Source organism: Artemia franciscana, chromosome 15, assembly GCF_032884065.1.
Source record: "Artemia franciscana chromosome 15, ASM3288406v1, whole genome shotgun sequence".
In the NCBI taxonomy this organism is placed as follows: domain Eukaryota; kingdom Metazoa; phylum Arthropoda; class Branchiopoda; order Anostraca; family Artemiidae; genus Artemia; species Artemia franciscana.
The window spans coordinates 22,886,059-22,912,633 of NC_088877.1; the positions used below are offsets into that span (position 1 = coordinate 22,886,059).

General features: G+C 36.7%; 1 protein-coding gene across 4 annotated transcripts in view; it reads left to right on the forward strand.

Annotated features, from left to right (window-relative positions):
* The window catches only part of LOC136036205 (H(+)/Cl(-) exchange transporter 5-like), a 110,836-nt gene that overhangs the window by 68,133 nt on the left and 16,128 nt on the right, over positions 1-26,575 (forward strand). For all 4 annotated transcript variants that reach the window (XM_065718295.1, XM_065718296.1, XM_065718298.1 and 1 more), the window contains 4 exons: positions 560-701; positions 4,253-4,415; positions 5,479-5,720; positions 8,548-8,758. In XM_065718295.1, the coding sequence (XP_065574367.1) occupies positions 560-701; positions 4,253-4,415; positions 5,479-5,720; positions 8,548-8,758 (758 nt within the window). The remainder of the gene's footprint in view (positions 1-559; positions 702-4,252; positions 4,416-5,478; positions 5,721-8,547; positions 8,759-26,575) is intronic.

Here is a 26,575-nt window from a genome sequence, read left to right on the forward strand (position 1 = left end):
TTACTTAATTTATGTTTAATAGGAAAACGTTAAAAAAAAAATTGTCCATCTTTGAAAGTGCTTGTTTCCAATTACAAATTTCTAGAAGAGATCATGCCTTCTTGTTGATGTTTGTTTTTTCATTAGTAAGTGTATGTTTACCCCTACTGTATTATCTGCTTGCTGTCAATTATCTACTGACAAAACAAATTAGTGATGAAAATGGGATATCAGATGGCGCTTATTAACTTCTTACGTAGTATTTGAGCTTATTGTTAGTAAATAAAAATGTTTATGCCTTGAATAAGTTCTCTGCTTTTTGCATGATCTTTACTAGTAATCTAATCAGTTTCGTACTTATTATCCGTCCCTCTCCTTTGATGATTATCTAATACCCCATTATTTATTGTAATTTGTGCACTATTGGGCTTTTTCTCTTTGCTTTTAACCGTTTAAAGGAATTTTCCCTGCCCCCCCCCAACAACAAAAAAGAAATTTAACTAATTTAATTTTTCTTTAATCAAACTTTAATTGTTAAGTATTTTTCAGGCAGTTTTTTTTTACCAAATTTCTCTTTTAGTCAATGTGGCATAGCCAATGATGATCTTTTGTGTGACTACAATCGTAATTTCACTGATGTCAATTCCGCTGTAGAGCTTGCCGAAGCTGGTCCTGGTGTATTTCAAGCTGTGTGGTTGCTTTCATTGGCTTTGATCCTGAAGGTAATAAATAAAAAAAACAAGTTTTTCCAACTGAAAGTAAGGAGCGGCATTAAAACTTAAGACGAACAGAAATTATTCCGCATATGAAAGGGGTTGTCCCTCCTCGACGCCTCGCTCTTTACGCTTAAGTTTGACTCTATTTCACAACTCTACTTTTTAAAACAATCAAAAACTTATAAATTTATTATAACAAACAAACAAGAAACACAGTTTAACAGCCACACCAAGAAGTAAAAAACTTATCCGGGGGAGGGGGGGAATCGAATTTAAATGTATTTGGAAACCTTGTTGTTGTTGTTGTTTGGGGTTTGACGCGTTTGACCAATAGGTCATATGCGTTCATATCATTTGGTTTATCTGTGCCTTCTGTAATCACTAGCTTGCTTGGGTGTCACTTCAGTCAATATTTACTGAACTAGATCATGTGTCACTCAACTTGCTATTGGTAGTGGGCTATTCACCTGCAGCAACTGCCTGTGTTGAAAAACAGAAATCCAAATAATAAACTAGGCTTTTTCATACAGAAATTAAAGTACATATACAACATAATTATAATAAATAATACATTTTTATATTATAGCCTGTCACATGCTTCTAGATATAAAAATTTAAGCAGATAAAACAAGGATAATAAAAACAAATAAAATAGTAATTAGAATAACTCTAAAATAAAATAAGATTGAAGGGGGAACATTGTCTCCAATATTAAAATAATATGGAACCATATACCACTTATCTTGCTATTTATAGGGGCTATTCACCAGCAACAAGTGTCTTCATTTATGAACAGGAGCCAAAATAATGCAATTTACATTATCGAACAGCAATTATAATGCTTAAACAATTAAATTATAATAAATAATACAAATAACTTGTAACACGACACCTAAATCAAGATATAAAAATATAATCAAATAAAATGTAAATAAAACAACTCTAAAAACAGACATGCAGGAAAATTTTTAGGGGGTAAACCAAACCAGTAGTGTTAATAACAAATTACTTAATAACTTTATGCTTAGTCATCTAGGCCAAATTCAAGGAAAAATAGTGGAGATAGGACTAGTCATTTGTCTGAGAATGTGCTAACCTAGGTCTCTCTAGCCTAGTTATAACACCTTCTGGGCTAGGTATAGTCTTCTTTCCTTTACGTTTCCTTTCTGCTTTGCTAGAGCTGCTGGTAATTGTTGACATTGTGGGAAGGCTTGAGCCTTCTCTATTTAGGTTTTTAACTGAGCTACTACATTTTGAAAATGTTTTGGTGCTAACCTAGAAATCAGTTCACAAATAGTTGTTATAACTTGAGTTAGATCAGAAAACTACTTTTCACCGCCTTCAAACATGGTCATGTACACCATGTTGAGTTTCTCAACTGGAGGTTGATTAGGAGTCAGTAGAGGAAAAAAAATCTGTACGTACCATGGGGATGTGTTCTACCTGAGTTGGAAGTCATTTATTCAAGACCTCAGCAGCATTCCTAATGAGGACATTATTAGTGAATGAGCAGGTAACAATAGCTTTCTTTTCTATGAGTATTCGACACTCCATGGAGTTAGCAGCATGCTTCCCATTGTATTTTGGGCACTTAAGTACCTGCTCTTCCTTTACTATCTTGGATCGGGAGCATTCTTCAAGGGTTTGTTGTCCACTACATAGTAAACATCTTCTGCCTCTGTGCCAATTAGAAGCCATGTGCCCAAAGCCTGGGCAATTAAAGCACTGAATTGTCTGGGAGATAGATTGCTTTACTATATACCCTGCACCCCAAACAGAGAATTTCAGTGGGAACTGACCATCCTGATTGAAGGTGCAAACCAGAGGGATAACCATAGGACTTGGATTTTTGAAGGCCATTGGCACTTGCTGGATTCTATCATCACTTTGGACCTCCCTAATAAAATCATCCATATTGGTGAACTCCTCTAATGGGACGAATACAACACCTTTTCTGTTTCTGATTGAATTGGGGTTGGAGTTGGGACCAAACACACTTTACCCTACAACCATTTACTGCTATATCTGAGATAGAAAGTATTGCAGTGGCTGCTGATTGATTCACAGTTATTATGAGAACTGAGCCATCTGGTCCAAGTCTTTATAGCACCGAGCCATAATTGCCCTTTTTTTTTTTTTTTTTTTTTTTTTTTTTTTTTTTTTTTTTTTTTTTTTTTTTTTTTTTTTTTTTTTTTTTTTTTTTATAGCAATAACTGTTATATTCCCAAAGGTCAGTGGTTTACTGATCTCATTTGGATCTTGTACTCATAGGGTCAAAATCCTTACACTAAAATTATTTAGGTCAGGGATAACAGGACTACTAACTGTCCTCTCAGTTATGACAAATAAATTAACAATAGGTTCAAAATAAATAGCTAAAAAAGCAAAGTTAAACCCACTATAAAAACACAAGCAGAGGGGGGGGGTGGTTACCCACAGTCAATAGTAGGCTAGCCTAGGCTATATAAACTATGTAATACAAATCAGAAGAAGTACTGCACTAAGTGGCCAAGCAGGATAAAATTATGTCCATTATCACCATCAAGCAAGCACAGTCAAAACAAGCCAAGCTGAAATTTAACCGCACACCAAGTGAACAGGTGCCAGGGACCCCAAGGGGAGAGCCCCTTGTGATTTAATCAACAAACCGTGTCACAGTGCTAACCCAACTAGGGTAATAGTAATATTAGATATATTTAGTATATTTGGAATTCAATTTGTCTTTTCGTCAAAAAATATCCCCCTTTGAAACATTATTATTACATAGCTTCTCTGTCCCGTCCTTGCCACTATCACCTCCACTTCCTCCATTTCTCTTCATTGGTATCCTTGAACTCGTTATGATTTAAAGCAAGAAGTCTGGGGGACCCAGGTGAGTCGTCCGAAAGACCAACCACCAGTTGGGTGCCAGATTTTCAGAAATTCGTAGTCTCAAAGTTTATTAACCTCGGGATTTGCATTCCCTTGTTAGTGTCCATCCCCGCGTAATTTATTGGTTAATAGCAATAGTAGGGTATGAAAACGCCAACCAATAAAACTCATTATGTTTGATGAGCCGAGAAAAGACATTACTGAAATTAGTCGCAACGGAAAATATTTTTACTTTCCAACGGGATTTGTAATTGAAGCTGAGAGGCTATTTTGTAAGAGTATCCTACGATTAGAAACTATGCAGTTGGGAGATGAAGGACTAGTGAAAATTTACAGTACACCCCCCCCCAAGCCCAAAACAAAGAAAAATCTAGCCGGCTAAATAGCATAAATCTCAATACAAAATCAGATAACAAAATAGATAAAAATCCCAAAATCATTGTCGAGCTATAGATCTTCGTCTGTGTAAATTTACAGTAAAGAAAAAATCTATGTCATAGCTCCTCAAACTTTTACAGCCCTTTCTTTGATGTATTTCTTTACTTTATAGGAAAGCTCAGCAATAGCTTACTTTGTCAGTTTTCGATGAAACAATGACAAGAATTAGCAATGGGTGGCATCACCTACTTAGATAAAGTCAAATCTATGTATATTTCTCTCTTTCAACAATTGCTTTTCCTTTTCAGATTTCCTTGACAATATTTACGATCGGAATCAAAGTTCCAGCCGGTATTTACATCCCTAGTCTATGCATGGGTGCTATTGTTGGTCGTCTTGTTGGAATTGCTATGGAACAGCTGGCATATAATTATCCTACCTTTTGGGGTTTCTCGGGAGAATGTTCTGCAAGTATGTATTCTTTATATTATTAACAGAAACTCGTCACAGAATTATGTCGTCTGAAGCCAATGTACTGGCAATCGCTCTTTCTCTACTCAGCAGCTCTTTATGCCACTTCCCGAGAAATTCTCAAAGATTTTAGACTGTTTTTATTGTATCATCCCATCCAAAATCTAGAACCTCCGGCCTTCCTCCTACTCTTTTAAGGATCATTTCGTAAAATTTTTTACGGATATGGTCTTTGTACATTTCTGGGGACATCAGAGTCTAAGTCAGCCTACTATACTGCTCATATTCAGAGGAGTCAAACTGCTTAGCTCGTAAATCTAGCGTTTAGGACCTTATTAGCAGGTTGTATGGTTACAGTTTTTCTAAAAAGACCCACCTTATCATTCCTCATGGAGAGAATGGGGGGACGGGAGCTGGCAAAATCTACCTTGCGACTTCAGTGTTTGAAACAAATTTCGTTGTTTCTAAGAGGATCATTCGATATCTGGTTCATACCTTTTCTGGTAAATATTCTGCTTTTTTCTTGAGTTTAAGTGAAACAGGAAGTTTTGTCTTCAAATGAAATTAGACAATGACATTAAAACTTAAATCGAAGAGGAACTATCATGTAGATGAGGGGTCCTTCTGGTCTACTCCTTATGCTAAATTTTGAACTTTTTCACAAATGCTTCCAGGACAAATATTCTAATGCAAGAGTAATGTGAGAGCTCATTCAGAAATTTAAAACTTTTTAGGATTTAAAACCCCGTTAGCAAAATTTTTTTGAATTTGAATGGGGCTAATTTTGGACCTAGTCTTCCTTATCAATAATCAAAAGATTTCAATTTCTCAAGATATGTGGGTTTTTCTTTGATTTTTTAATTTGCCGTTTGCCATATTTCAGTCAATAATAATTTGGGTTACAGCCCTTCAATTATAAGATCAGGCTGAACATATGTACAATCATACTCAATCATACATATGTACAATGTACTTAGTTATTCGAGCTGTTGACAGGAATATGGCTGATGTAGGGTCAGTTTTAAATAAAGCTGTTAATACTGAATAGGGAATTGTCTTCCAGATTCTGATTGCATCACACCAGGTCTTTACGCTATGGTCGGAGCTGCTGCAGTTCTCGGTGGAATCACAAGAATGACGGTGGCTCTGGTTGTCATAATGTTTGAACTAACTGGTGGTGTCCGGTATATTGTGCCCCTAATGGCAGCTGCGATGGCCTCCAAGTGGGTTGGTGATGCATTTGGAAAAGATGGCATTTATGATGCACATATTGCTTTCAATGATTATCCGTTCCTTGATAATAAGGTATGAATATGAATATTATTGGTTGTTGGTCACTGCGCTTAATTTGTTGTGAAATCAAAAATAACTGTAAACAAAGTGTTCTGACAATGGCAACGCTTTTGCGCTACCAAGATGCGTAAGAAATAATGTGATTATTAATCAGTTAAGGGAGTTTTAAGGATTTTTCATTCCGGCTGGGGATGTACAGACTGTTTGAAGATGCTCGTGAAAAGTCTGGGCTTCTACTGCATTGATGTGACACAATAAATGAAATAATTTTAAACAATAACAGTTCAAAAATATTAAACAATTTAAAAAGAAATATTAAAAAATATTAATTAGAATCCTATTGAATTTTAGAAGGTTTAAATTAACACATCTTGCTTGATTGAAAGGAATCGAAATACGCCTGGAATATGCACTTTTGTTCTGAAAGCTCAGGAACTAAAAATATTCGATTTCAAAATCAAAGTATTCAGAATTTTAATGGTTTGAATTTGGTATACCCCACCTTTGTTTTTTACTAAAACTCTGGCCTTGATAGACCAAATAAATGTAAGGTTTGTGTGTTTTGTATCCCTAAAAAAAGGGTTGTCGTACTATTTCTCTACTTTAACTATCCAATTTCTAATAAATTGATGCTACCTTCTTAAACTATTTGATTTTTGATGGATTATTCTGATAATGTGCTTAATTGTGTCAGTTGGGTAGGGCTAAGGAGGGTATGCTCCCCAGATCCCCCCCCCCCCAAAAAAAAGGTTGGGGGAGGGATTTTCCTTAAATATGCCTTTCTTGGCATTTTATTTGAACAAATTGAAAAAAAACGACAAATTCCCCCTATATTTCGGAAAATACATTCCCCCCGCTAAATGTTCGTGAATTGACGCCACAGAAAGTATTTGGTCAGACTGGGGAAGTTTTTACGGTTGTGAGCTAAACTCAGTAGATCATTTGTGGAAGGATGTTAGATAAAAAAATCTTTTCAGAAAATCTTTTTCAATGGGAATAAAAATTTATAAAGATAGAGAAAAAACAACCTTTGAAGATAATCAAAAGGTAGAAAAATAAAACATAAAGATCAAAAACTCAATCCTTCTTTTATAAATAGAAATAAAATGGGTGTAAAAATTTACATTTCATGAAAACCTTTTCGCTGCTAATACTTTTTAGTAGTAGTAGTAGTAGTATTAATTTATTAACCAAAGGAAATAACACAGACAAAATCAATCGGTAGCACACCAAAAGCGTTGCTTGCGAGGGTGTGTTACTAACAAAAAGAACAAAAAATAGAAGAAAAAAAGAACAAAAACAGAAAAACAATGAGTTGATCTAAAATGAGCAGAAAGGTGAAACCGTGTACCGAGAAAAAAAAAAATTTATATAAATAATTCATACACAATCAAACAACATAATATCATGATCCCGAAGCAAAAAAGAAAACAAAAGAAAAAAACAATAAACAATTATTTTCAATACTAAATCAATCAATCTCAATCTATTTCAAAGGTATACCTACCAAGAAACCCCACACGCAGCACGGCCTTAAATTGATTAATGGGCAATTCTTTAATACTTGGAACAAGCTTATTCCATAGCTTAGCCCCTCTATAAATAATTGAAAAAGCAGTCCTACTTGAAACTAGGCGAGGAACCTCAATATCTCCACTTGTTCGAGTTCTATGATCATGAATATTAGACCTATCCCGAAAACTTCCTGTAAAACATTCTGGAACGCACCCATAATGGTACTTATACATAAAAACCAGTGTATAAAAATCACGCAATCCGGCTGCAGGCATTATATTTATCATACTATACATTGACCTGACCGAATCCCGGTTCCCTATTCCACAAAGTGATCTAATGGCATTATTCCGCAGTACGCGGATTGGGCGAAGTATTGAGGGGAATGTCCCAAGCCATACAGACGAGCAATATAAAATATACGGATGAATCAGAGAAAAATATAATAACCGTATAACATTTGAAGGAAATAAATGTTTTAGTTTACGGATAATCCCTAAATTCCGCGATAAAATTCTACTTATAGCTTTTACATGGCACTTAAATGATAAAATTTCGTCAATAATAATCCCAAGGTACTTAACGGACTTTGACCGCTTAACAATTCCCTTCGGTGTAGCTATTTCCATAATCCAAGGATAATAATTTGGGGACCGTGAAAAAATAACAAAATTTGACTTATTTATATTTAGGTCAAGGCGGTTTATCTTCAACCAAAGACATGTCATAGTCATTGCTGCATTAATTGTTGAGGTAAGTTGTTGTTCAGCTGAGGCAACACACATCAATGTCGCATCATCAGCAAATAAGGGTGTAGTTATCCTGGTTCCCGAAGGTGCGGGATTCACTATATCCCCTATTCTAGAAGTAGTTGCAACAACATTTGGCAGATCATTTATAAAAATCAAAAAAAGAGTAGGCCCTAACACAGAACCCTGGGGGATACCATATTTAACAAGACTCTTACTTGAAGAAAATCCATTAATGTGAACATAATGCTCTCTATTTTGGAGATAATCACAAATCAAAGCTAAAGTAGCCCCTCTTAGTCCATAAAATTCACATTTTCGAAGTAGTAATTGGTGGTCAACAGTGTCAAATGCCTTAACCAAATCAAGAAACAGACCCGCTACTCTAAGCTTATTATCAAGAGCTCCATTGATTATCGAAGTTATATATGATAATGCCATCTCTGTGGTTCTCCCTTTTCTGAAGCCAAATTGAATTGGATTTAACAGATTATGCAGTTCCAAATGATCATAAACTCTAGTATTAATACACTTTTCAAGCAGTCGAGAAATATCTGTTATTTTGATGATTATAGGAAGAATTTGGACATACAACTCTTGCTGCAGATGTAATGGAGCCAAAAGGAGCCAAGACTCTGTCAGTTCTCACTCAAGATTCAATGACTTTAGAAGCAGTGGAAACCATATTACGAGAAACTACTCATAATGGATTTCCTGTTGTTATATCTAGAGAGTCTCAGTTTCTTGTTGGTTTTGTACTTAGAAGAGATCTATTACTGGCCATTGGTAAGATCTGTTTTATTTTTCTTTGTCTTTTGACTTTTAGTCTGATTGCTTAGTTGGCATACTGAACAATTGTTGATAATTTACTTGAAATCTTAAAGTTTCTTTGTTTCCTTGCTAGTATTGTAAGCTATCGTCGTAATCAGCGACTGTCTGTCTGTCTGTCTGTCTCTGTCCCTCTATCTCTCCATCGCTCTCTCTCTCTCTCTCTCTCTCTCTCTCTCTCTCTCTCTCTCTCTCTCTCTCTCTCTCTCTCTCTCTCTCTCTCTCTCTCTCTCTCTCTCTCTCTCTCTCTCTCTCTCTCTCTCTCTCTCTCTCTCTTTCTTTCTCTCTTTCTCACTTTCTCTCTTTTTCTCTCTCATGGCAATTTTAGTTTTTGATTTGTTTTTAATCACGAAGTCTACGAATGCATATTTAAAGAACATACAAATAGAGCTTCAAAAATAGGCCGTTTGAACTTTACACAAGAATCTTTTCTTGGACACTTAAGCTCTTGTCAAGGTACATCCCCATGTGGTTTATAGGTTTCGTACATTACAGATTGTTTGCGCATACGATGATTTTATTTTATTAACTTGTGTGAGAATGAAATTTATTTAGCTTTTTTTCGCAAAGGTTAGAAAACATGCTTACTTCAAATGTTTTTTTTTTTTTTGAGAGAGAAAGATGGGTTTATTAATATAAATAACAAAACAAAACAAGCAAATGGCCCGAAGCAAAGCTTGTTTGGGCTTACAACCCCAATACACATATAAATAAAACAATACGAAAAAGAAGAAAAAATAAAAAAAAAAGAAAAGGAAAAGAAAAAAGAAAGAAAGAAGAAGAAAAAATCAATTACCCCTGCATTTCAATCGAAACGGATTTACACTTCAAAAGAGACAAAACAAAAAGAAGCCAAAACCACTTTACCAGTATCGCCAAAATCAAAACCAACATCTTGGCTCCACTTGAGGTCCACTCAACTATCAAAACCATAAATATTAAGGCAAAATAGCTTTAATTCCCGCCAAAATTCAAAAAAACTATCCATGTTTCTCAAAGTCGTAGGTAAACAATTCCATGCATGGGGTCCTAGATGCCGAATAGAAAATTGAGATCTACAGGTAATAGCAAGCGGACGACGAATTATATCGGACTGTCTCATAGAATGTGTATGAATATCACTTCCTAATTCAAACATACTTTTAAAACATGTTGGTAGACAATTTTGAAAATATTTATATATAAACAGGCTTCGATAAAAAATAATAAGTCCTGCTAAAGGCAAGATTTTGCATTCTATATACCTCTTTTGTACCGAGTCTTTAAAACCTACACCACATAACACTCGAAGCGCTTTATTCTGCAAAACTCGAACACGATGGAGATGAGAAGGAAATGTACTACCCCAAACATTGCAACAATATAGCAGATAAGGATGAATTAAGGAATAATATATTGTTCTTAAAATATCTCTTGGGAAAATATACTGCAACTTTCTTAAAATGCCAACATTCCTAGCGAGTTTAAGACTAATATAATCTATATGTTCTCTAAAGCTGAGACATTCATCAATTAAAACTCCTAGATATTTTGTACAATTTATTCTTAAAATACTCATATCAGCAATATTAAGTCTGTCTATCCAAGGGTAATAATTTGAGCTCCTACCATACAATAAAAAGCAAGATTTACTATAATTCAAATTTAACTTATTAAGCTTCATCCAATTTTGTACAAACTCCATACAAGAGCTAATACGACTCAACAGCTGAATTCCTGTTCGTGCAGCCACAGTTATATGAGTGTCATCCGCAAAGCTGGGAACAATTACTTTTTCCCCATCACATCCAATGTCAAGATCATACGAAATCATATTAAAAGCTCTACATAAATCATTTATAAAAATTAGAAATAACAGGGGACCAAGAACAGATCCTTGAGGTACTCCAAATTTAACACTACTAACTGAAGAAACATTATCTCCTAGTTGTACATATTGAGTTCTTTCTTTTAAAAACGAGGACAGTAATTCAAGAAATGGTCCTCTAAAACCGTAATTTTCTAATTTGGCAATGAGTATAAAATGGTCAACGCAGTCAAAAGCTTTTACAATATCAAGAAAAACAGAAGCGACTTTCATACCATTATCCAACGCATCATTCACAAAAGTTGTCAAAAATAAAACAGCATGCTCAGTAGATAAACCCTTCCGAAAACCAAATTGATTTGGATTAAAAAATGATTTACTCTCCAAAAATTCAACCATTCTTTTAACTATCAATTTTTCAAACAATCTAGATACTACTGGTAATAAAGAAATGGGCCTATAGTTTCCTAGTACATTTTTATCTCCACCTTTATAGACAGGAATAACTTTTGCAATTTTAAAACAACTTGGAAACACTCCAGTCCTTAAACATTCATTAAATAAATACACTAAATGACCGGAAATAACAGGGTAAATATACTTTAAAGTTTTGACTGTTACAAAATCAGAGCCTGAAGCTCCAATTTTTAATTTTTTCAATGTTTCAGTAAGCTCAGAAGCGTTGATTGGCTTCAAATATGCTGAAACATCACTTGCATTCGATAAATATTTCTTAAAACTACCTTCATACTCAGAAATAACGAATTTTAGCGAATTTTACTTTCGCATCTTACCGTACCCCCTGTCCCACTCAAGCCTTGGGAATTTGGAACCTTTTTCCCCTTCTCTTTCGATGGCTTTGGTTTTGCATATTCCTTGCAATAAAGTACTTTAAGGTTCATCTTTATTTTAATCGTATCAAGGATGCGGTTTTTTTGTGCGCCCCAATTATCAATATTGGATCACTAAGTAAACAAGAAATGGGATAGATTTTCAGTTATATGATGTGTTTTAATAATTTTCCAAATTGATTCTAACGTTGTGCCTGCTTTTTTCTCAAGGCCCAGTTTTGTCTTTTCGTCCTTTTAGCTCTGTTTTACTTTTTTACTTCGTACCTAATATGGTTGATGATTTTCATACTGTAATACTTTTCAAACTAAATTTATAGTTCATCCTTGGCTGATGACAGCCTAGTACAGGCAAACTAGCCAAAAATATGGTTCGATCCCAAACAAATTGCAACAGAAATGATTTTTATACCGTTTTGTAGAGAAAAAAAGCTCCATAACGTATCCAAAGTTGCACATTCTAGGTCGACGCAAAACTACTTTTTTTTTAATTTTGCTTTTCGAGTCAATTTTTTTCTGTTTTTTCTATAAAAAAATTAACTGTCGGTAAGTGTTAGTTTTTCTGAATAAGAAGTACCGTCATGATACAAAATGAAGAACTGAGCCCGAAAATGAAAGCAAATATGATATACAAGGTACCAGAAAATACTTTAATAATCATCAATATGTGATATTACCATTCTCATCGTTGTGACCTCTTTTTCACCATACTATCAGAAGGGAACTATTGTGACATAGAATGTTGATCTGAACCCAAAAATCAAATTAGCCTGATGTAGTGTCTACTAGAAAACCTGTTTCATATTCATCAATATGGACTTTTTTATTTTCATTTGACATGTTTCTTTTAGCACTTATTGTCCACCAATTCGTCGATTGTTGGTAAAAAAAAAGTGGGCTGATAGGTTATGGTTGGCTCGTTTAGAAGACCAGTTAGTGTAAAGAAGGCAGCTACACCATTTTCATTTCCTTCGTATGCAATAAATTATATCAACGTTTTGTTCCATGCTTTGTCCAAGTGATTTTTCGGATAAAGCCATAAGCTAAAAAGTCACAATTGAAAATTCCCCCGAGTAATCATTTATTAAGTCACATTAATGCCCGTGTTTGATATCGTGCCATCTATAGATACGAAAAAGTCAATCGATATATCTTCCACCTAACAAGCTAAAAGTTCACTGTGAATGTTCTCCTTTCGCATTGACTTGACATTTAAAGCTCAGAGTTCATTTTTGTTTGTGTCATCATTTCAACCGAACATCCGCAGTCTGAAATCATGGTCTACAGTCTGGCTACATCATGAGAGGTTCTTTAATTTTTTTACGCACCTAACAGTGTCCCCTATCTTTTCAATGGGAAAGCAATCACCAGGACAATACGAGGCTGTTTTCTGGTTGACGCTGCGCTGCATGCTATTTTACTTTCCGATGTCTTTCTCGAAGGAGGTTCCAGTGTTGCCGAGTCAATTCTGCCTTAAGAAATATAGGGACTCAGAAACCTATACATAAAGCTTATGAACAAAGAAGTGGCCGTTGCGGATATAGAAGGAAACCCTTCCCTGGAAAAAATAGTGGGATTCATCGATAGGAAGAGACTGGAACTGCTCCAGCACAGAACCTCGAAACTATGGTTCCAATGCTCCGACATGGTATCCGTACTGTGAAATTTCTTAAGAGACGAACGATCTGGGTCATGGGATCTCCACTTAAAATTCACCTCTGATATGCCACCTTTTCTGGCGGCATCTGGGCACAACAATTACACAAAATCCTGCCAGCTTTACTTCCAGCGAATGGTCAAGTTCCAAGAGACCCATCATGTCGTTTTTCAAGCCTTCTAGAATGGGATGCATGTGATCAGACGTTCAGATAGATTCTTGGCTGTGCTCTCCTCGGATCTTGTCATTGAGTAGGGGCTCATGCGTTGTCTCAAAACGGCTCGTGGCCTTACCAATGGAAGTGGTATGACGGAGGTTCAAAGATTTTAATGGGCTCTGTCTCGACCAGTCTGCTCTGCACTAAATCTTCTGATGAAGGGTATGTTACATGTTTTCTATGAAACTATTGAACAATAAGGAAACGTCCGAGCCGAGGCAGTCAAGAGACTGTAAAGACAATCAGATCTTTATCGATTCCCTAGAAAAAGGGTCACTATTTAATGGGGATCTTCAGCTAAGAAACATCACCAACGGTCTAGCAGCCTAAGAATCTGCCAACGTTGATTCTGCTAGAAATTTAAGCCTAAAAATCATTGACTCCATGTCTGGAAATCTGGTCGCTGATTTTGTGTTTCGACGGAGATAACAGGCAGTTAAAGTTACTACAAAGCAGAATCCAGGTGGAGATTGCAAAAGCCAGGACCCCGGTCTTTTTTTCAGAGGTTCATCACGCTAGCAAAGAGGATCAATCTCTCGAAACCTGAGTACTTTCAACACGAAGTTAGTTCCTACCTGGCATCACTTTTTGACAGTTTTGCTTGCTCCGTTCTCCGAACAAACCAGATTTTGTCAAGGCTATAGCACAGGCTTGCAATCTTAAGGAGCGCTCTACTCCCCTTCCTAAAGGCATTCGATGTATCATCGACGATGGAGCTCTTGTGCACGGAAATCCATGGGCCAAAAACGAACAATACTCCGAAATCCTTGATCATTATGCTACTTACGTGACTCAAAACTATCCATCTGCCACTATTGTGTTCGATGGCCACGATGGCGGAGCTACCATAAAGGATATGGCCCAGTGGAAGAGAAGTTGTATAATCGGCCATGAGATCTTCTTCACAGCAGATATGCAGCGAAAGGTAAAACAGGACCAGTTCTTTTCCTGGAAGAAAAACAAGGCCGGGTTTATCTGCGCATTGGCTGTATATCTCCGATCAAAGGGTTTCGCCGTAGTCCAGGCACCAGATGATGCAGATGTCCAAATTGTTCAAGCTGCTGTTGATTTTTCCTGATGTTACGACACTGCCGTCCTGGAAGAAAAACAAGGCTGCGCGCTGGCTGTATATCTCCGATAAAACGGTTTCGTCTAAGTCCAGGCACCTGATGATATAGATGCCCAATTGTGCAAGCTGCTGTTGATTTTTCCTGGTATTACGACACTGCCGTCATTGGAGATGATCCTGATCTATTGGTTCTATTGTGATATCATAGTGACATATCAAGCAAGAAACTACTCTTTGCACCTGAGCCAAAGTCGAACAAAGCTCCCCGAATATGGGATATTCTCAAATTGAAAGAGAAGCTTGGCCGAGAGACACGCCATCTGATTCTTTTTACTCACGCCATCTTAGTCTATGACTCTACTTCACGGATCCACAGGAGGAAGTAAGGGTTGCTGGAGAAGACGCTTTTCTCAAAAGGAGGAAATCTGAATGAACTCCGCAGGGAAGCTTTTAAAATAAGGTGACCACTGCTAGCACATTCGTCCACCCAGAATAGTTACCACCAACTTCTGATGTGGGTAAATTTCATAGTTACAGGGTTTTCTACCAAGTTCAGGTATGGAGTGGAAATCCTGTTTCTTAACTTAAAGCCGAGGAATGGGGGTTCTCGTCTTCTTCTGAAAATTCGGAAGTGTTCCTGTCAACTGGAATGTAGTTCAATGAGATGTAGCTGCTTTAAAAACGACCTAACTCGCACTGCAGCGTGTAAAACGTGCAAAGGTGACACATGCAAACGTTTGCTCGTGAAAACGTGCATGTTCTAACTCTCCAAGAATCTAAAGCGTTCCAAGAGAACGTCGAAGGTTAGATAACTGAATCACAAGAATTAGTTGTGAATGCTAGTCGAAGTTTGATTCTGTCTTTCAAATGTTCATGAAGTTGATTCGACAATTTCATCAGTTGTGAAGACTAGTCAGTTGATAATAGTTTATTCTAGGAGGGATTTTAAATGTCGGCTTCTGAAAACTAGTCTCATAGATGGTTTTCCTTTTTTTTAATAAACATATTGCAATCACTTTTCTTAGGCCGAAAAACCAGGTGATGGTTCCAGCGACGATCACATTCAGGCTAACTAATTATCAGATCTCAAAACAGACAATTTAGCCAGCGAAAGATGGTATGGTAAAAAAAAGTGGGTAACGACGACAGGAAGCGTAAAAATCTCATATTGATGATTATGAAACTTTGTATGGCACTGGCTATTTACCAAGTGACATATAGCGATCGCAATTTCTGTCCGTCGGTCTATCGGGGGGGGGGGGGGGGTGGAGGGACGGGTGATTGGATCTTAATGAAATGTGATATTTAGAAGGATCTTGTATCTCAGAGCTCTTATTTTAAATCCTGACCTGATTCGATGGTGTTGGGGGGGGGGGAGTTGAAGGGGGAAACCGGAAATCTTGGAAAACGCTTAGATTGGAGAGATCGGCATGAAACTTGGTGGGAGGAATAAGCACAAGTCATAGATACGTGATTGACATAACCCGAATTGCTCAGCTCTCTTTTGGATAGTTGGGGGAGGGCGTTATTTCGGTTAATTCAGAAAAATTAGAAAAAATAAGGAATGTCGAAGTTACGAACGGATGGTCTGATCTTAATGAAATTTGGAATTTAGAAGGACCTCGTACAGGATCCGGTGACATTGGGTGGAGGGAGTTGGAGGGGGAAACCGAGAATCTTGGAAAATGCTTAGAGCGCAGAGATCAGGATGAACCTTGGTGTGAAGAATAAACGCAAGTCCTAGATACGTGATTGACATAACCGGACCGGATCCACTCTCTTTGCGGGGGGGGGGGGGGGGTTAATTCGGAAAAATTTTGGAAAAAATGAGGTATTTTTAACTTGCGAACGGGTTATAAGATCTTAATGAAATTTGATATTTAGAAGGATCTCGTTTCTAAGAGCTCTTATTTTAAATCACGACCGGTTCCGGTGAAATTGAGCGGGAGTTAGAGGGGGAAACCGGAAATCTTGGACAACGCTTAGAGTGGAGAGATCGGAATGAAACTTGGTGGGAAGAATAAGCACAAGTCCTAGATATGTGATTGACATAACTGGATCTGCTCCCTCTGGAGGAGTTGGGGGGGCATTATTCGGTAATTCGGAAAAATCAGAAACAATGAGGTATTTTTAGCTTACGAAAGGGTAATCGGATCTTAATGAAATTTGATATTTAGAAGGACCTCATGTCTCAGAGCTCTTATTTTAAATATCGACCGGACCCATTGACATTGGGGAAGTTGGAGGGTGAAACCGAAATCTTGGAAAACGCTTAGGGTGGAGAGATCGGGATGAAACTTGATGGTAAGAATAAGCACAACTTCTAGATACGTGATTGACACAACCGAGCCGGATCTGCTCTCTTTGGGGGAGATGGAGGGATTTCTAGTGTGTTGGTGAGTTCGAGAATAAGCATAAGTTATAAATACGTGATTGACATAAGCGGACCGGATCCTGTCTTTTAGGGGAAGTTGGATGGATTTCTAGTGCTTTGGCGAGCTAGGTGCTTCTTGACGTGCTAGGACGATGAAATCGATAACTCTAGTACCGAGTGTAATTTTAGGTTTTGACCTCGTCACAAGTGCCATATGAGCTCTTGGCTCTTGTTTTGTATACCGTACACCAAATTCGAGTCTATTTTTGCGCTCATCTCGTCTTTCCACATCGGGATAACAATTCAGTTAAAGAAAAACCAACAATTTCCGAAAGTTAATTTTTTTTTGTTAGGAAAGTGAGAAAACTGATACGATACGGAAAATCAAAAACTAGTTTTGCGTCGACCTATAATGTCAACTTTGAATATGTTGTTTTTTTATGGCACTTGCCCGTCGGCCAAGTGCCATATAGCGATCACAATTTCTGTCCGTCGGTCTGTCGGTCCTGGTTTTACTAGTTCGGGCACTTCCAGATAACGTAGGACGATTAAAGTTGGTAGGCGTATCAGGGACCGGAACAAATTAAATTAGAAATAGTCGCTTCCCTATTCGACCATCCTGGGGGGGACGGTTAATTCGGGAAAATTATAGAAATTATTTTAAAAATGTCTCCTTGCAAGCCTGCATAGCGCAGTGGCTATAATGTTTATTTTCGTGTTTGATATGATGTTTTTGTGTTGGATTGTGTTGGATATGATGTCTATTTTTTGTGTGTGGATATGATGTTTGGAAATTATTTTTGTCTTAATTGATGTTCCTTTGTTCGCCGAATTCTAATTTAGGTGTAAAACTTTAAATTTTATCAGTCTACAAAAAAAGGAGGAATTTTTGCTCCAGGAATTGGCTTGTGGCTACTTTTCTTTCAAAACTTATTGTCCTCTTTATGGTTCCCTTGGTTCGTTCTGCTTACCCTGAAAAGATCACGTCGATCTTGGAAAAACAATGTTCGGCACTTGGTTTCGCCAATTTTCGGATTTTAAGAATCGATAAAACTCGTTTTTAGAAGATAAAATTGTTGTCTAAGGTTCTTTTTGCCCAGCATGTTGCTAGCTGACCGGAAACTAAACAAATTTAAGTGTTCCATAATAATACGATACTTTTTTTTAATAGCTCCTATCCTCATTGAGGTCTCCTTATCTCTGTCTAAATATTCTGTAAGCATAAGCCGCCAATCTTAGAAAACTGACGCAGCCAAAATTAGTTTCAAATTTGTTCTCTGTAGATGAAGTAGAGAGCAAATTTCAGCTCTGCTCTCTGCTAATTTGCTTTGCTATCTACCGATTGAGAAACTTATGAATGCCATTTTCAAGCTAATTGGAGAAATGAATTATAAGGCTGGTTTCCAACAAATATTTTTGGTCCCATCCCCTCCTTCTGAATATAAAATATGCTGCCCCCTCCCAACACTCTGAAAGTTTTAGCTCGATCCCCATCTGTCGTTCCTAAGATTTTGCAGATGTGCTATTCTTATTGCATGGATGCGTAGTTTCTTTCGATTAACCCCTACCCCACACCCGAGTCAAACTTTGAGGCCCACTTAGCCCCCTAATACTCTATGAAGATCTAAAATTGATCCAAACTGTTCTTGAGGTAATGCAGATACGCTATTTGATAACCTGAGTGCACATGTTGTTGTTTTTTCTAAGTCGCCTCTTCGCCAGGAATAGATTCTGGTCCAACAGGGGCTCCTGGTGCCAAAAAATTTCCAACAGACCAGAGACCAAATCTTTAAAACCTCCCCCTTCGCCCCAACCAACACAAAATTCGAGGTCCTTGTTGACTCCCTCCCCCCAAATTTTAAACTTGGTCCCTATAGCTGTTTCCAGGATATTCTATATATGCTGTTTTGATCGCCTGACTGCGCGAAATGTCGTATGATTTACCTGGCCACTTAACCTTGAATAGACTGCGGGTCTCCATAGAGGCTTATGGTACAAAACTTTCAGATGGATGGGAGAAAAAAATTTAGGTACCCTCATCCACTTCCTCCCCCAGGTTGAAACTTGAGGCCCACTTGGTGCCCTAACGGTTCCTGGAAGCTTAAGATTGACACCTCAAGCCCTTCCATAGATATTGCAGATACATTGTTTTGAAAACCCGGTTCTACACTATAAGGATTTATAGTGCATAAACGTCCAGGTAGATCGGACACATAACATTTTTAGGCGCTCTCCCCTACAAAATTTGAAGCCCCCTTTATCCCTCCCACTCAAGCCCTGAAATCCTTCTACACTCTATGAAAGTTTCGACTTCTTCCCCCCCCCCCAGATGTTCACGATATATTGTAAATAGGGTATTTTGATAACCTGAATGCACTTAGTGTCTTTCGATTAAGCTTTACCCTCTCCCCCAAAACATAGTTCAATTTCTACTTACACCTTCCCTCTCAATACTCTCTGAAAGTTTAAACATTATAACCTTCAATTTCCAATCGAATGAGCAGCCACAACCCCTGAAATTTTCACGACCACCCCATTCATACGAAGTGATGGGGGAGGGGGGTAATAAAACATACAACATATTAAAGACATATGACTATTTCTTATAGGCTGCGCTGAAGCGCTTCCTCTTGAAGTTGAATTTTTTTTCTTCTTTTTTACAAATTATATAGCTTTGAAGAATAATAATTTTCTAGTTCTGCGGCAATGCATGTTTATTTTACAAGCCATTACTTTCCTCAAAAATAAATTTACTACTTTTTATACTTAGATGTGGAACTAATAGTCATAAATGGTATAGATGTGGAACTAATAGTCAAATGATGTAGCCAATAGGGTGTACGGGGTCCTTCGCCGGAAATCTGACATTTAATATGTGAAAAATTACTTTTGTGCTATGTAAGTTCAAGGATATAAAAGAGTCCTTGTTCTAGTTGAGCTTTCGTGAAATGAGTGGACCCCTTCCCCTATTGAAAATATTTCTATGTTCTGATGTTTATTTTAAATACTTGGAAATTAATACATTTTCAAAAAAGTAGTCTCTTCATTCGCAATCAATCTGAAAAATAAGCTTTACCGAACAGAACTGATCTCAACAATGGATTCATGGCTGTTAAAGGAGGTGGAAGATATATATATATATATATATATATATATATATATATATATATATATATATATATATATATATATATATATATGTATATATATATATATATATATATATATATATATATATATATATATTAGTAGTTTTATTAGATCAAAATTTTGAAATAACCATTCTTCTAAACGTCTTTGGGGGATGTTTTTGGGGACGACTTAATCCCCCAGAGTCCTCGGGGGAGGGGCTGGAAGTTACAAACTTTGACCGTTGTTTACATATAGTAATGGTTATTATGAAGGTTACAGACGTTTTCAGGGGGACTTTTTCGTGTTGGGGTAGGGTTGAGTCGGAAGGAGGGGGTTATGTGGGAGGATCTTTCCATGGAGGAATTTATCATGAGGGAAGAAAATTTCCATAAAGAGGATTTTCTACCATTATTTAAAAAAAATTAGAAAATAAGTAAATTTTTTTCAACTGGAAGTAATGAGCATCATTAAAACTTAAAACAAACATAAAATATTACGTATATAAGGGGGTTCTTCCCCTCCTCAATACCTTGCTCTTTACGCTAAAGCCTTATTAGTAATTTCAACTGTTTATTCTACAGCTTTCTGGGACAAAATTCAAGATTTAGTGTAAAGAGTGAGGTATTGACGAGGGGGCGAAATCCCTCATATACGCAATAAAAACACACAAATATAGAAGTCCGTTACGTACCTTAATTCGTAAGGTACGTATGTTTATTACTAACAAAAAGGCTCGTAAAAAAAATAGTTTTTGGAGGGCAACTAGGCCTCCTCTCCCACCCCTTTTTATCAAAATCGTCCGATTAAAACTATGAGAAAGCCATTTAGCAAAAAAAAAAAAACGCAAATTTCTTTTTAATTATTCATGTGCGGTGAGCCAAAATCAAAACATCTATTAATTTAAAAACATTCAGAAATTAAGTAAAGAAAAGTTTTTTAACTACAAGTAAGGAGTGACATTTAAACATAAAACGAACAGAAATTATTCCGTAGATGAATGGGGTTGTCCCCTCCTCAACGCCTCACTCTTTACGCATAATTTTTTTTATTATTTTAAAAAGTAGAGTTGTGACAAAGATTCAAAATTTAGCGTAAAGAGCGGGGCGTTGATACCCCCTTTCATATACGGTATAATTTCTGTTAGTTTTAAGTGATAATGTCGCTCCTTACTTGCAGTTAAAACAACTTTTTTTTTTTATTTAATACGCTAAAGATTCAAGATCAGATTTTAACTGTAAGAGACGGAATTTTTGATATTCTCAAAGTAAAGATGGTGGTACTTCGACTCGTAAGATACTAAAGGAGAATTTAATCTCAGAAGGAAACAAGAAGGAAGAGTAGACATCTATATAATTGGAAAATAAGACACATACAACTGAATTAAACTGTAAAAAAGGATTCACAAAATAGCCCAGGAAAAATATGCTTGAGAAATCTTAGAATACCAAGGTTTCTGTAGACCTTTATTTTGATCAATCCTATACGGTGCTTTAGATAAATTTTCGTCGATAATGATGCTTAAGAAACGGATATTGCTATCTTTTTGTGTACTAATAGAGCCTTTGGCTAGATGTGTTTTTGATAGTTGAAGACAAGTCTGAGGTACATGTGAAAATATCAGAAGATGAGATATAGAAACACTTAGGGCAATAAAAACATTTAAAGAATTGTTCTTAATATCAAACGGAACATTGTACCGTTCTTTCTTTTCATTATTTTATTAATAACAAGAGCTAAGAGCTCATATGGCACTTGTGACGAGGCAAGAAGAGCCAACAGCTCATATGGTATGAGTTCTAACAAAATTCTAAGAATCAATAGATAGATTTAAAAGGAAAATCAGAGGCTTAATGCCGGTCAGGATTTAAAATAAGAGCTCTCTGAGTCACGATGTCCTTCTAAATATCAAAATTCGTTAAGATCCGATCACCCACTCGTAAGTTATAAATACCTAATTTTTTCTAATTTTTCCTTTCCCTTTAGCCCCCCAGATGGTCGAATCTGGGAAAACGACTTCATCAAGTCAATTTGTGCAGCTCCCTGACACGCCTACCAATTTTCATCCTCCTAGCACGTCCAGATGCACCAAACTCGCCAAATCACTGAACCCCTCCCCCTAACTCCCCCAAAGAGAGCGAATCCAGTACGGTTACGTCAATCACGTATCAAGGACATTTGCATATTATATCCACCAAGCTTCATCTCGATTCCTCCACTCCAAGTGTTTTCACTCCCCCCAATGTCAAAAGATCTGGTCGGGATTTGAAATAAGAGCTCTGAGACATGAATTCCTTCTAAATATCAAATTTCATTAAGATCCAATCACCTATTCGTGAGATAAAAATACCCCAATTTTCACGTTTTCCATGAATTCCGGTTTCCCCCTCCAACTCCCCCCTATGTCACAGGATCTGGCTAGAATTTAAAGTTAGAGCTTTAAAGCACAAGATCCTTCTAAATATCAAAATTCACTAAGATCTGGTCACCCTTTCGTAAGTTACAAATACCTCATTTTTCCAAATTACCCCCCCCCCCCAACTCCACCAAAGAGAGCAGATCCGGTCCGGTTATGTCAGTCACGTATCTTAGACAGGTTTTTATTCTTCCCATCCAGTTTCATCCTGATCTCTCCGCTTTAAGTGTTTTCCAAGATTTCCGGTCCCCTCCCCCAATGACGCTGAATCCGGTTGAGATTTAAAATAAGAGATCTGAGTTACGAGGTCCTTCTAAATATGAAGTTTCATGAAGATCCGATCACTCCTTCGTAAGTTAAAAATACGTCATTTTTTCTAATTTTTCAAAATTATCCCCCCCCCCAATAGAGCGGATCCGTTCCTATTATGTAAATCACGTATGTAAGACTTCTGCTTATTTTTCCCACCAAGTTTCATCCCGATCCCTCCAATCTAAGCGTTTTCCATGATTTTAGGCCCCCCCCCCGCTGTGTCACCAGATCCGATCGGGATTTAAAATAAGAGCTTTGAGACACGATATCCTTCTATATATCAAATTTCATTGAGATCCGATCACCCGTTCGTAAGTTAAAAATACCTCATTTTTTTATTTTTTTAGAATTAACCCCCCCCCCCCACTACCCCGAAGAGAGCGGATCGTTCTAGTTATGTCAATCATGTATCTAGGATTTGTGCTTATTTTTCCCACCAAGTTTCATCCCGATCCCTCCACTCTAAGTGTTTTCCAAAATTTTAGGTTTCCCCTCTCAACTCCCCTCCCCCCATTGTCACCAGATCCGGTCAGGATTTAAAATAACAGCTCTGAGACATGATATGCTTCCAAATATCAAATTTCATTAAGATCTGATCAACCGTTCGTAAGTTAAAAATAATTCATTTTTTCCGAATTAACGGGCCCCCCACTCTCCCCAGATGGTCAAATCGGGAAAACGACTATTTCTAATTTAATCTGGTCTGGTCCCTGATACGCCTGCCAAATTTCATCGTCCTAGCTTACCTGGAAGTGCCTAAAGTAGCAAAACCGGGACCGACAGACAGACAGACGGACAGAATTTGCGATTGCTATATGTCACTTGGTTAATACCAAGTGCCATAAAAACAATAAGATATGAATCAAATTAGTGTATTGACGGACGTATCCGCTTGGTCGAGCATTGCTCGTGTCTACTAAACCGACGTCTTAAATAATTAATACTTGGCGTAGTCATGAATTTTTCAGATTAGTAATTAGTGTCCTCAAGCGTCGTCAATAAATTAATTTTATTGTAACCTTTTAGTTGTGGTTCAGAAACTACTATAGAATTGTGGCAAACGGAAATGATGCATTTAATACTCCTTAAGTGCCTGCTTGAAAATTGTTGCGGTTTTTGTCGGTTAACAACCTCTACCTTTTTTCAGGCATGAATTAGTCCTATTTTGGCACCAATATGGTGGGTAGTTTGAGTACTGAAATCTTAAAAAAAAAAAATGGCTGTTCTAGAGCCAAATGGATTCACTCCACTTCCTTTCTCCTTTTTCTCTTGCATCAAAACTTGACTGATTCTCTACTGCGTACATTTATCGTTGCTGTTATGTCTAAAGTTTCTGTTTGATATATTTTGACAGTGAGATAATTGCCAAAATGTGTTTGTTAAGCTGTTATCAAAGGAAGAATCGGCAAAGCAATATAGATCAGGAGAATTAAAGGGTGATTGAACATACATTGCCCTGCGGATCTTCGATTTGAGAACAGCTTAGCAGTTCTGCATTTATCTAAGAAGTGCGATAATATCTAATACGATTTTTAGGCGACGTTGTAATGAAATTCTAAAAGACTAAGGATTAATTCTATTAAATGACAGGAGACATCTTTGCCATTTAAAGCTAGTTTAAGTTTTTTTTTTCTTTTTTCAATTTGACTAACTCTATACTAAGATTGCTGAAACATATTTCTCATGGTCAAACCCACAAATGATGAACATTTTTTCATAGATGATTGTTGCTTAATCCAAACCAGCAATGTATGTTTTCTTTCAACTTTTTTCTTGTTTCTTTGCAGTTAATATATTTGGCAAGTACCACTCATTTTTGTAGCTCTTGGAATTTTCAATCTTGCTTATGTTGCGGGCAATACTATTGCTTTTATTTCCTCGTGAATTTTTTTTTAACTTGATGGTTAAATTATTCTCTTTTTTTTGGGGGGGGGGTCAGTGATATGCACCTCAGAAGCATTCAGAGATAGTAACTAAGATCTTCTTATATAGGATCGGGAAATGGAGAAGGCAAGTGCTTTTTCTGTTTGCAAGTTTGCGAAATTTCTGCTTTTTCTTTCGAATATAATAGCACAAAAATAAAGAAAAAGAACTGTCCTAGCTCCGACAGCAAACTTCTTAAGCAAGTAAGTAAGACGGCACTAGACCCTTAAGACCCAAGCCGGCGGTGCTGATCTCCGCTTCATGGCCCTTCAGTCAGGAAATGTAATGGGGGGCTGGGGGACAACCATCCTGTGCTTTCACACAAAGCTTATCTTTCCCAGTTTTGTCCAGGTACACATTTAAAGCTGGGTCTACTCTAGCTGAGCTTACAGAGTCACGCCACTGACCCCGTCCCAAACCTAATAACTGGCCATAACTGGGATTGAACACGTGCCCCTTGGACAAAGAATTTGCACACCAGCGCGCCAACCACTTAGCCAGGACGACTACGACATCTTAGGAGTTTTATAAAACCTTAAGAATTTCCTAGAGGAGCTGACTTTTAAGATAGGGTTTTGGAAAATTCAATTGATAAATTCTCAACTTTACTTTTTGTAAAATTCTGGATTTTAATGTCTTTTACATTTTATTGAGTTATATGAAAAGTACGTAAGGATTCTTGAACTTCGATGTATCTCAATTTATTCATGGAGTTAGAATTAACTTCCAATGGTAGAAAGTAACATCCCCGTCACTTTTCTTTGGTACGCTCTGTATCTGATCCCTGTCACTTATCAGCTTATAAGTTCTATCCCTTAACCCTCTTGGTGAACAGTATGTAAGCCTTCTCTAATTCTCTTGGATCATCAGTCCATATGTTCAAGCTTAGCTCCCCTGTGGTCAACATTGCGTTCGCTCCTTTTCCAATCCTCTTTGATAAACAGCTACCACCTTCCCTGTCCGACGTACTTTGATCAAAAGCGTTAAGGCTCCCTTTCCATTCCCCCTTGGTAAATAGCTCCTATGATGCGTTTTCGAACACTTTTTAATAAAACATTTGGACGATCTGTCTCCAATCCCCCTTGGTAAAAAGTGCGTGTCTCCGACACTTTCTGAGCTTGTTGATTGCAAATATAAGATTAATATTGCAATCAAAATACGAATACATCATAAATATTGGTTGGTTTTCACCAGATTTAATGTTGTTTTTTTTTAGATTTTCACTTATAAATCTTGGCTAATATCGAAATATAGAACTGGAACAGTCAAGAGACAATTAGTACATGTTTTACAAATAGTGTGTAATTTCCATCAGAGCTTGTATTTAAAGAATGTTTAAGCTTTCGATTACAACTGTGGGGCTAATATGGCAATATAGAAGCTCAAAACTAAACATATTGAGTAAATAACTAATAGTCTTCGGTTTTCTCCAGTTTCCAATCCAGTTGTTCTGAACCCATGAAACCTCAACACGTAATACTTTCTTTTGGACAGTTTTATTTTCTGGTTCGGCTATTTTATTGATAATTTTTTTTATAATTTATACAAATTATCTTATCTGTTACTCTATTATTTTAAACTCATTTTTTATTTATCTAGAACACATAGATTTCATGAATGGCTTACTTACTAGATTATTGGACAAAACAATCAGTTCTTGGAAAATCTGATTGTATTCTTAATTTTCTTGTAAAAAATTCAACTGCAATCCAATGTTTTAGTTCTTAAACAATTTTTTTTCATCATCAAAACATTACAAATAGTTCTACAATTAGCACATAGCAGAAGTACCGCAGTTAAAAAAGAACAAAAAAAAATAGAGAAAAATGAAGAGTTGTTTTATAACTGACTTTGATTATTATTACTAAAATTAGGATTAAAAAACATTAAAATACATTTTTCTCTGTAAATCGCTAGTGAAACTTTTGCCTTTGGGGGCAGTACAACATTTATTTGTGGTAGCTCCTGTTCATTTTAGGTTGCATTTATAGGTTTTGTTTGTTAAATCATTAGTTCTTTTGGT